Source organism: Perca flavescens, chromosome 19 (genome assembly GCF_004354835.1).
Source record: "Perca flavescens isolate YP-PL-M2 chromosome 19, PFLA_1.0, whole genome shotgun sequence".
Classification (NCBI taxonomy): domain Eukaryota; kingdom Metazoa; phylum Chordata; class Actinopteri; order Perciformes; family Percidae; genus Perca; species Perca flavescens.
The window spans coordinates 18621687-18634464 of NC_041349.1; the positions used below are offsets into that span (position 1 = coordinate 18621687).

The 12778-nt window shown below is 40.3% G+C and overlaps 1 protein-coding gene across 1 annotated transcript in view; it reads left to right on the forward strand.

The window, feature by feature from the left end:
• The window catches only part of LOC114546242 (NACHT and WD repeat domain-containing protein 2), a 53925-nt gene extending 46164 nt beyond the window's left edge, over positions 1 to 7761 (forward strand). Inside the window, 2 exon segments of the mRNA XM_028564952.1 lie at positions 1196 to 2521; positions 2523 to 7761. Coding sequence (XP_028420753.1) covers positions 1196 to 2521; positions 2523 to 5093 — 3897 coding nt within the window. The 3' untranslated portion in view covers positions 5094 to 7761.
• The last annotated feature ends 5017 nt before the right edge of the window (positions 7762 to 12778 follow it).

Genomic DNA, 12778 nt, shown 5'->3' on the forward strand with positions numbered 1-12778 from the left:
CTTAGGCTGTGTAAAGATAACAGGTGTGTACGGTTGCAGTACAGATTTTCATGTCAAAGCGATCACAGTTGCAGAACAAGAATAATACACATCAGATGATAAATTACAATAGCTGTTAAATAGACTTGTATAGCAAAATATACAGCAGTACGTAATCCTAACAGTGCAATGGCTGCTTTGACACAGTTAGAGAATATTGCCAATCTTCAGAGACTCTACTGAATTTCAGGCCCATTATAATGCCTGGCATTTACTGCACGTAAGAATCAGGTTAATTAAAGTTATATAGAGTTTCCTTTGTCTGATTGTAATAGTGGGTGTTTGGCATGCAAATTCCCAAAAGCTATGATGACGTGTTTGCCATTTTATAGCACTATAATCTTGCCTTCCTGTTCTGAAGGGACATTGTAGCTGTATTCAATGTAACATGTGACAGTTACATTTTAGTTGTAGGTTATTTAAAATAAAAATGTGAATAATCTACTGACAGACTGTCGGTCTGTCTCTCTCTCTCTCTCTCTCTCTCTCTCTCTCTCTCTCTCTCTGTCTCTGTCTCTCACACATACATAGCTAAATGTGGAGTAGGCATCATCAATATTGCCCTAAAAGTGTAAAATACCATCTTTATGCCCCACATGAAATCTCAGCTGGGCCATTTAATAAATTCATGAATGGTGGGAATAAAATATCAGTGAGGCCTCAAAACTTTGAGTAGTGCTCATTCATATGTTTTTAATGATGAGAAACACTTTGTGGATTTAATCAATGTCTTACATTGAGAATGTTTAAGGCCATTACAAATTAACATAACTGAGATTTACACATTTTTCTATGTCCAAGACAAGTGATAAATATAAATATATAAGTATAAAAGGTAAAAATGTATGAAACCTCTCCTCCTTGCTGTACTAATGAGCCATGCGTCAGTTGTTAGAATAGCAATTCATTAAATCCCAGTGCCCTCCCTGTAGAGCTTTGATTATTCTAGTTGTTTAACAGTTTGTTTGACCAGACCTAGCAACATACCCACAAGTGCCCACAGTAATTCTCTATCTTAAGATATTTATTTTAAAGATTTGGTTTGCCTATGTGCTATTCAAATATGGAATATTTAAAAATAAAAATAATAAAAAACTTATATAAAAAAAGATGACTCTATACGTTCTAACAATCATCTCTCAATGCTGTTTTTCAGGCCTATACATGGTTGCAGAAAGAGATGGGCCCTGAAACCGACCCAGTGGTTATTGTCCGTTTTATTGGCTCCAGCCAGCTCTCCACAGACCTACGCACCCTCCTCCAGAGCATTTGTGAACAGATTGCAATAAACTACCGCTGCCTGATTCACTTTTTGCCTAACAAGATCCAGGAGATGAGGGAGCTCCTGATCAACCTTCTAGGAGAATCTTCATTCCACAGGCCCTTGGTCATTGTCCTGGATGCATTGGAGCAGCTCTCAGATGCCGATGAAGTACGCAAGCTGTGGTGGCTCCCCATACATCTGCCTCGGACAGTCCGTATTGTAGTCTCAACGTTACCCAATAAACATGGCATCCTGCAGAAGCTTCGACAGCTCATTCATGATGAGGGGTATTATGTGGAATTAATTCAGAGGGACCGCAAGGTCTGCAGCCAAACATTAAAACAGCAGTTGCTGGGGGTTAAAAGAAAGGTCACCTCAGGCCAACAGATCTATGTCAATGAGGCACTTGCCAAGTGTACATTGCCGATGTTTGTCAACCTCATCTACAGAGAAGTAGTTCATTGGCGGTCTCACAAAGATGTGGATGACAGGTCCCTGTGCTCAACAGTGCATGAAAGCATAGAACAGCTTTTCTACTCCGTGGAGAACAAGTTGGGCCAACGATTTGTCTTCAGAGCATTAGGGTATATCACCATGGCCAAGGCTGGGCTAACAGAGGTTGAGCTGGAAGATATTCTGTCCCTTGATAATATAGTTCTTGGTGATGTCATTGTGGCAACATACCTCAAAAACCCCTTGAGGATCTCTTATGATTTGGTTGCTAGGCTTAAAGAGGAGCTGGATGGTTATCTGGTGGAACGCCAGGTACGTAACGTCACTTTGATGGTTTGGGCAAACAGACACCTGCATCTCATTGCCCAGAAGCTGTATCTAAGCAACGAGGAAGACGTCCATCAAATGCACAGCCTACTAGCTGAGTACTTCCTGGGGGCATGGTCAGGAGGCAGGAAGAAGATCTTCACTTATGATAACAACCATTTCACTTCCCTGAATATATCTCATCACAAAAACCCCCACCAGCAGCAGTCCCATGAAAAAACATCCTCTGACAAGTACTCATATGACAGACAGACTCCAGAGCAGCCTTGGGTGTTCCAGTGCAATCTTTTGGAGCCTGACATTTTCTTTGTCAACCATAGGAAGATGACAGAACTGGTGTACCACCTTACCAGAAGCGGGCGCACTGATGACCTCATGTTTGGTGTCATCATGAACTTCAGCTGGCTGTACACAATGATCAAGATTGGCCAGTTTGAAAAAAGCTTTATCAGACATTGACCTAGCTTACAGCTACACCCAAGAAAAAGAACTAAAGTTCCTGGCCACCACTCTCCGTAGCATTAAAGTAAAAGTGCTGAATAGCCCAGCATCGCTGTCTGCGGAGCTGCAGCAAAGGCTTTTGCCAGTTGTTACCTCCCTCCCCAAGCTCAGACACCTCCTCCTTGAGTGTGACAAAGATGGCCCAAAGTACTGCTCCATTGTGCCTCTCCACTCCTCTATGGACGTCACATACAGTCCAGAGAGGCTTCCTCTGTGCTCTAGCTACATGCAGATTGTGGAGATCTTGCCCACTCTAGCACCAAACATAGTCCTTGTAGCCCTTGAAGATGGGTCTGTCAGCACCTGGGATGTAGAGAGCAGACAACTTCAAAGGCAGATCGACACAGCCAAATCCGTTGTGCTTGGAATCAGGCTGACCACTGATGAAAAGTATCTGGTCGTGGCTACAACCAAAAACACGCTGCTCATCTATGATAATCACAAGTCCTGCCTTTTATCTGAGGTTGAAATCAAGGGGTCCAAGCATGGTGGTGTCACTGGTGGGGTGGCCTTCATCAATGGTTTTACTCTGTCCACCCATCATGCTTTGGCTTGGCTTGAGGCTAGTAAGGACGTCAACGTTATTGACCTACTCTACGGTTGGCCTCTCTACCAGTTCCATTGCTGGTACGAGGTGACTTGTGTTCAGTGCTCTCCGGATGGAATGTATGCCTTCTGTGGCCAGTACCTCAATACTGCATCCATCTTTCATTTGGGGAATGGGGACAAGTTGGCCACTGTGACCTCTGAGTTTTCTGGGGGATTCGTAAAGTCCATTTTAGTTCTGGACACCCTTCACCAAATGGTGATGGTTGACAATGAAGGAAGTTTGTCAGTATGGAACACCAAAGAGATCACCAACCCACGTCTGATGGAGGATTACGATTGTAGAGGGGATGACAGTGAAGTGGTGGGCATTGAGTTATCTGAGGACCAACGCTCCATTCTCATTTGCAAGGCCAGAAGTATCGAGGTTCTGGACACAAAAGTATGGAAAATGGTAGAGAAGTTCAAGGCCAAACGCACGGAACGCTTTGTGGCTGCTGTTCTCTCTAAGAATGGACAAAGCATTGTGGCCTCCATGGAGAACACCTCTTCCATCTTTGTCTGGAGGAGGGACAGTGGGCAATGCATGGCTAGCCTTATTGAGATCTCAGGGGCTATCGTCAAACTCATTAAATCAGCCCACCACAACCTGCTCCTTTCTGTTGCCAGCAGTGGAGTGCTGTCTGTCTGGGACATTGATATCATCACCGCCATGTCCAATATCGACAAAACAGGCAAGAAGATCCAGACCTTGCAGCTGACTGGTAGAGAGGATTATGTGTTTACCATGGACGGTTCAGAAGCTGTTCACAAGTGGAACTTCAGCACTGGCTTTATTGAGACCGTCTTTAAGCACGAGGGCATAGTGGAGAACTGTGTCCTAACCTCCTCAGGGGATCTCATGGTGACTTCAGATGATAAGTCCAGTCAGTACATCTGGCAAACCAACACAGGAGAAAACATCTTCCGCATCAATGGACAGAGAATATCACAGTTGTTAATCACCCACAACGACCAGTTTGTAGTGTCCCTCTGCGAGCAGAATGCCTCTAGAGTCTGGAGACTAGGGACTGGGCACAAAGTTTGCAACATTTTAGTCACCCTCCAGAATGCACTGGTCACCACAGCAAACACTTTCCTTGTGGGAACTTCCAAAAACAAGCTCCTCGCTGTCAGCCTGTGGTCGGGCAGCGTATCCAAGAAGTTTGTCTGTGATGATGGCATTACCATTGTCAACTTCAAGCTCATTCCTGACTGCCCTGACTGTGTCGTGTTCATTACATCCACAGAGACCGTTTTCATCTGGAGTGTGGCAGATGAGTCAGTTTGCAGGCGAGTCCAGCTGCCAACCAACTTCCTCAAAAATCTAGAGGATTTCCAGATCTCGCCCAATGGGAAACTAGGAATTGTCTCCAAAGGTGATGAGAATATTAATGTCCTGGATCTTCACAGCGGAAAGCTGAGGCTTGTCCATGCTGCTGGTATAATCTGGCGTCAGAAATTATCAAGAGATGGACGTTATCTAGTGTATATCTGTTTCCGGAACTGTGATGAAGACGATGATGCTGGCGTTGTGTCCAATTTGATCGTGATGCGCCTAGCTGATGGTAAGAGCATCGGCACATGCTCTCTATACAAGACGCCCACCTCCCTGTCTCTCTCCCAGCGAGCACTTAACATCATCATTGGCTTCGAGGACGGCAGTATTGGCACATACACAGTAGTGGATCGTGTGGATGCAGCTCTCAAGATAAAGATAGCCACCTCCAACAGCCGACAGATTGTCAACAATGCCTCGCAGAAGGTGCGGCCAAAATGTGGCAACCATTCCTTTAAGACTGTTGCCGACTGCATTTGGAGGGAGTCAACCGAGGTCTTCTCCAGGGACAGCCCTATCAACGTGTCTGACTCTGGGGAAGGTGAGTCGACCACGCCTACAAAAAAGACTGAACTTCTGCAGTGATAGGTGGAGATCAAAGAAGCAGGTGGAGTTAGGACAAGCAGGTGAAGATAGGTTAAAAGGTTTAGAATCTCTGGGGTTGCAGTTGATACTTGTTTACAGCCACGTGATTCAGCTGCAGATGTCAGCCCTCTGGGTAGTTAATGGGCCGACCGTTTTAACACTGCACTCAAATTATGTATTACTTACTTCCAACTTATAATACAGTTTCTCTTTGTTTTTCACACGAAGACTGTTAGAAAAATTCTAAGTTTTTGAAAAAAAAGAAAAAAGGTATATTCTGTGAGGTATTAGTTTGCCATTATGTGTCCTTTTGCATTTGAAGAACAAAGTTATTATTCAAATGTCTTGGTCAAACATTTTCAAAGCCATTCCAGTGATCTTAGGCCACTTTCATTATACACTATCATTATTTACATTGTGTACATTAAGCCATAACGGTTAAGAGTAGATTTATGTTTGTATCAACATCAGTCGGTACTGTACAAAAAAGGAAGAACTATGAACATATGTACATATCCCTTTCTGGCTGCTGCAATTTGTGCAACTCCTTAAAATGTTATGTTGTGCTTAATGCAATCAAAGTGAGTGCCTGGAATTTAAAATGTTCTTTATGTGCAGATAACAAGATTTATGAAAATGCAGGGAATTTGTAAACACAGTATACACACAGTTACATAATACTTGCATTGATGTTAAATCTACACGATCAGCGTACTGAAATCCAGTCAACAACACGAGAGATCGATGGCATTGCTCTTTGTAATGATAGTTGTAGAAATTTCTTGGAACAGTTTACGTAAATTTGGTGTGAATTTACCTGCAGTTCCATCAGTTTGTGTGCTGTTTGTTTTAAGGGAAACACCACTATTGAGCATAGTGTAGCATAGCACCATACACATTCACGCCTTAACCAGTGTACTTACTATAGGTTTAGTGGAGTTTGTTCAGATGTTCAGATAGAAAAGAAATGAGTGATAAGCCCAATGTTGCACTGAAACAACTTGGCCATGTGAATATATTTAGAGGTTTAGACAGTAGGTGGAAGCACTTTATGAGTGGTTTGTGAAATTATTTAAATGTATTCATATGAAACATTGTGTAAATCGTTTAAAGTGATCTAGAGTCGTCTTAAAATAGGTGTTGAATTTGCCTACAAAAATACACTAGACTATCCAGGTACTTGCAGGCTAGAGCTAACTCACTTGAAATGCTACAGTCTCTGTTTATATGCCCGGCATCATTACAACAATAAGATGCCGCCATCTTAACACCTGACAGCAGAGACAGGAACATTTGGAGATATATGGGATCAAATAAGGGTCAATAAGATTTTGAGCTTAAAAAAAAAAAAAAAAACAAATAATAATATAACAAATAATAAATAGATGTATAATAATAGGAATATCAAAATAAATAAAATTGTATCAACTGTGAGGTTACACAGAAGAAAAACTGCTTTTGTGAACATCCGAGTACAGATTCAAAGCAGAAATGTTACAGATGAACACACATTTAAGTTACATCTTTTGCTTTCATTGCCAAAAACATGAGCAAATTTTACACTTTAAATCACTTTTTTTTTCTTACATTTACTTGTACTTTGTGCTTCGAATTTTTACTCTATGATCGAACAAAAGCTGTTATTTTTTTCTGAGTCTTTAAATTTCCTCACTGTTGATATCTTTTCTGCACAAATATTATTTAAACATTCTGAAGTTCTTTCCACAAATACAGTTATTTTTGACACATTCACAGCCCACAGAAATGTGACCCTGGTAACATCATGACAGGCTGAAATAAAAGATCTGGTTTGCTGACAATCTAAAAGAATAGATGAATTATTTATGAGTTCATCTATGAGGTTGTACCTTGCAGGTACCGTGATCGCTTTTGTTAAGCATGTCTGTAATAACCCAAAACGCAATTTTGAGCTCTGATGAAACCAATCATCTGCCAGGCATGATTGAAAACCCCACACTTACACTTTGACACGATTGACTTTTTAAGGGCTATCTTATTGTATGTTTACTAGTTTTGAACTGTTGAGAGAACGGCCCTTGGATAATTTCAAACCGGGTAGCAGCATCAAGCTTTAAAATACTTTATTTCCCTACAACTCTTTCTAAATTTAAAAAAAACAAAACAATTATATTATGTAATTGCCAAAGTCCCGATTATGGTTTGTGTTTCATTTGGTTGACTGTCTCATTTTTTTTAAGCTTGTACTGTAATTATATTGTTACCAAATGGTTTCAGTGTTCTACTGTGATTATGTTTATGATAGAGACAATGTGCTATCTTTGCTAAAACGTTTAAAAAAGAGTCCTCTTATAAAATATATTGGAATGCCAGTTTAAGAGTATATTTGAATGTGTCCATATGGAAGCCAGTAAACGGTATTATTGTATGTTAAGTAACTTGAATGACTTTTAATAACTTACATGTTTGCAACTCATAGTTGACATACTGGTATAATGAATGTTTCTATTGTATTCTTTGTATTGTCAAGACTGACTTACCTGTTTAGAGATTTATATTTTCATAAATGTTGTACTTACATTTTGTTACAGAGTTGTTTAACTGGAATTCAAGCAGAAAAGAAACTTATGTCTGAAGCAATATGAAACTAGTGTGTATGCATTGTTTGTATGAAACATTTTAATGTAATAAATCGGTTCACTTTTTGCCTCCACTGCATCGCCTCGGGCTTTTCACTGTGGTTAGAGGTTGCAACAAGATGTTGCGATCATGTTTCTGCTTTAGGCATGAAAGCATTGTACTTTTTCAGAGAAGGCAATGACTCATGTGAACAACTTTCTTTTAATTGGCTACAATTAGCCCAGTTCTGACATACTGATATACAGTAGCTATAAGTTAAGTTGCAGAGCATGCTGCGAAACAGGTAATTCATGTTTTGTTTTGTTTTGTTTTGTTTTTTTTCCCAGTCGGAAAACTCTGACAGTGCTGACAGCCTCACACACACGCACACACACACCAACACAACATAGCTGTAAAATGATTTGATAGGCCAGTAATTGCTCTTCTGCGCTTGATGCTGAATACCAGACAAGTGTGGTGAATATTTTTCCAACACTGGCTGACATTGTCAATATAATTAGGCGCTGCATGTGCAGTGCACCTGTACAGTGCCCTGCACAAAATACGCACACACGCTCACACACAAACTTGCAAGGCAAACACATTCAGGATCAAGCTGTGATTGGCCAATAAAAGCCTGTTGCTTTGGGCTACCATTTTAATTTCCCAGTGGTGTCACTCTAAGCCAAGCTGTGTGCAAGTGTATATATGTGTGTGTGTGTGTGTGTGTGTGTGTGTGTGTGTGTGTGTGTGTGTGTGTGTGTGTGTGTGTGTGTGTGTGTGTCCTGTCTCCACGGCAACATCAGGTCCATAGCGGTGATGGGCTTGGACACGCCTCTCATTGTAATGATGGTGAGCTCATGTCTGTTGGCTATTGGGGCTGTTTCCAGTCTGTATGACAATAAGGGCTTGACTATTGTTAGCACATACTACCTGCATATAATTGCACTACTGTTTGTTGAACCGGTCATACAGTGTGTGTGTGTGTGTGTGTGTGTGTGTGTGTGTGTGTGTGTGTGTGTGTGTGTGTGTGTGTGTGTGTGTGTGTGTGTGTGTGTGTGTGTTTGTCCTACAGTAGGTACAGTATGACATTGCCTCTCATTTACTCAGTCCTAAAATAGCCTCTTCAATTTCAGCTGCGTTTACTCTATAAGCAAGGGCCCTACTTTTGTCATCCTTGTATTTTTTTCAACTGTAACCTGTATTTTCAGCAAAGGGGAAGCTTAAGAGTCACCCATATTTCTCCCTCTCCCTCTTCTGCTCTGACAGGCCAGATGAACCAGCCATAAATAAACACTTTAACCTTACTGGCAGCCAAACCCTGCACAGTATAAGCTAAAATATATAGTACATATTTTCTGGTTGTTTGAGTAGCCCGTATTTGATGAACTAAACCGTTTGCACAGGAAAATCACACCAATTTTAGGCTGCTTAAAGACAAAGCTTACACTTTACAAAGTACCATTACTTGTCTGTGAGGTGAGTTATAGCAAATATGTAGAGTAGTAGTAGCAATTCTTCAGTATGAAGTTCTTTAGGACCTGTGGATGGTTAGTTAAACGTAGCATATCAATTAGTGTACATTTTAATATTAATATGAGTTTTGTCTTGTGTGTCTTTTTTTAATTTAACAGAAAAAACATAGTTTATATTTGGATGAAATCACATGCTCAGATGCTGCTTCAAAACTCCCCGTTTCTTGAGAAGCACAGAGGAGCATTGTTGGGGATCGTAAAGTGGACTTCATTACGGTCATCTCTGAGTCATACAAGACTTCAGGGTCCGGTTCAACGTGAGTTCGAGCAATTGACAAAAGTCTGATTATCGCCACAATGCTTAAAGACTGAAAAACAAGTCATATAGATATCATGTGCTTTGCCAACACAATGTATATTCTCTAGTGAGAAGTCTGGTGATGCCCCTGTGACCGTGTGGCTTATTATAGAGTGTGAGAGGAACAGGGTCTTAAATTAATTTGTCACTCTCAACTCCATTAGGGTCCTCAAGCCCAGAGACCTCAGATCATCCTTCTTTAAGACAATCAGATCCTGTTCTGAGACACAATGCATTCTATATCTCCAAAACACTCCTCTTTAATTCATCAGTGCAATCACTCTTATGAGTGTCCTCAGATAATTAGTTGATTATTTGGGATTTCCTTCATCATACAAATCGAATCACTGACACACAACTGTCGCTTATTCCTTCCCTTCTATCTTGTACTCTTTCCCCACATTTCCCCAGTTTGGAACGATAACTACCAACAAGCACTGACCTAATTCCTCTGCAGCATGCTGGGAGGAGAGACGCCGATATGTGAAGGTTTCTCTATTTTGATTTCAGGTGAACAGTAGGAAACGGGAGATGTTAGAAGAGCTGTTTGGCTGTGACAGGTTAAAGAGATTGGAGCGTTCACTCTGTGCTGCTGTGTTTTCTGATTTGAACGCTCAGGACAGAAGAGGAAATTAAATATGGTAGGGGATACAGACAATGGCAGTAAAAAACTTTGAGCATAAACTTATCAGCAAACCCCCTTAGAGTTCTCAAACAAATGGAAATTTCACTATCTATAATTCTTCTTTACTTTCTTTCCAAGAGTCAGATTGCAGTCAGGAGATGGTTAGCTTAGCCTAGCATTAAAAACTGGAAGCAGGGGGAAACAACTAGCTTGGCTTTGTCCAAAGGTTTTAAAATCTGCCATTACTTTTAAAGCTCACTAACTAGCATGCCATATCTCTTTGTTTAATCTTTAAAAAAATATGGAAATGTAAAAACAACAAGTTGTGGTTATACAGGAGGGTATGTGTTTCCTTTGACCGTCTTAATGCTAAGCTAACAGTCTCCTGGCTGTTCAAATTGAACAGACACATATGAGAAAGAGTGGTATTTTCTTATTTTACTCTTTGCAACAAAGCCTATTAAACTATTTATTTATGTTTTTTATTAAAACATTTGGAAACTCCCCCAACTTTCCTCTTTGTTTCAGTCTTTCACAGGGGCTCTTTTGCAAAAAAAGAAAAAAGTAAATAAGGAGAAAGCAGCGGAGTGAGAACTGTATTCGTGCAGCACCACTGGCTGTGTCTTTGAAAATGCCAAGAGGGCCTCTATTTAGCATTTGATGTGTCACATTGTTGTCATGTTTTGTATCTTTGCCAAAATGTTAGCTGCCATCCTGTCAACTGCAGCCAAAGCAGGAAAACACCTTCAGTGTTTTTCAATGATTCCTGAGTATTTCCTCTTTCCAAAAGCCTGTCTGTGGAAAAGTGTTTATACAGAAAGACAAGGTGACACAACTATACATTCTCACACCTATTGGAGTCAGAGTTATTCAGATTAGTTTGCAGTAAAAGAAGAATTCCACTTGTTTTTTATTAAATAACTGATGTGTAAGCACACCCCAGAGCAAGACAAGACCATAAACTGCAATCGTGTTATTGTCTGTGCATCCGTCATTCTCAGGGAAGTCATTTGTCTATCAAGTTATACAACACAGCAAAACTGCCACACAAAATATATTGTTCAAGAACAGTTTTGATGGATAGTTCCTGAAAACATTTATAAGTGCATTACATTGCCATACAGCAGAGTTATTTTATTCATTTGCCAAAATATACCCCTTTTTTATTATAAAAAGTTTTGTATATTGTTTCAATGTTGAATCAGACTCTCGGTCAGAGACTTACTGTATTTATTTTTCTTCTTTTTTTCCCCCTTTTCTGGGTTTAAGCCAATTTAAGTGGGTAGCATGTGTTAAGGGGTGATTCCACCATGATCAACTGTGAAGAGGCTGGTCAGGTTAAGCTGAGTTAAGCTTGACACAGTTTGCCACATCAAGACAGGAAGTTAAATATATTAAAGCCGCATACTGTGAATATTAATGTGGTTAAATGATGACCCCCAGATGGTAATTGTTATTAGGCAGACATCCACCAGTATCACTAAAAAATCAATTTAGGTAGCTGCTTGTTACAAAACCCAATTAACCTTCATTATTAATACTACATTGTTTACAAAGTGGTTTCCAACATTCTTTGTTTGTAATCTCTTCAAATGAAGTAACCCGTCTTCTCAAGTTATGGCTTTATAAGTGTGGACATTATTTGTGAACACTTCAACAAAAGTTTGACCTCACTCGTGGGACCTTCCGGGTTCCGAGATTTATGTCTGTTTCAAAAGGTAAAATCTATTCTTTGAAGATAAAAGCACACATTTAGTGAAGATAATATCCTAAACACCATAAATGTTGATCAAGATATTCAAAACATTGTTCATTTTCTTTTGTTTGTTGTGTTTTAACTTCTTTAACCATTTGCACCTTGTGAAGCGCTTTGTAAATGTTACTTTATGATAACAACTAAGCAGTGGTGGAAGAAGTATTTAAGTCTTTTACTGAAGTAAAACTAGCAATACCACAGTGTTTAAATACTCTGTTACAGGTAAACATCCTGCATTCAAAATTTTATGTAAGTAAAACTGCAGGTATAAGCATCAAACTATACTTAAAGTACCAACAGTAACATTTGAGAATAATGTATATATTATTGGATTTAATTAGTGATGCATTAAAGGAACATGCTGACTTATTGGGACATTAGCTTATTCACCGTATCCCCCAGAGTTAGATAAGTCTATACATACCCTTCTCATCTCCGTGCGTGTAGTAACTCTGACGTACCCACCGCTAGCCTTGCTTAGCACAGATCCTGGAGGTAACCGGCTCAAACTAGACTACTGCTCCCAATAAGTGACAAAATAACGCCAACATGTTCCTATTTACATGTTGTGATTTGTATAGTCACAGCGTGTACAAATAACAAGGTCACATGAGACACCGCAATCTTCTAACCGTATACAAACTGGGAACTATATTCTCAGAAGGGGAAGCACTGTTACTTCTGCTACCTGGGCGGAGTGCTTTGCTCGCAGCACCTGAGAAGCCCCGTGGTGAGGAGCAGAGAGTAACAACGGTGCTTTTCAGGTGTTGCGCTAATCACTCCGCCCAAGTAGCAGTGCTTCCCCTTTTGAGAATATAGTTCCCAGTATGTATACGGTTACAAGATGGCTGTGTCTCATGTGACCTTGTTATT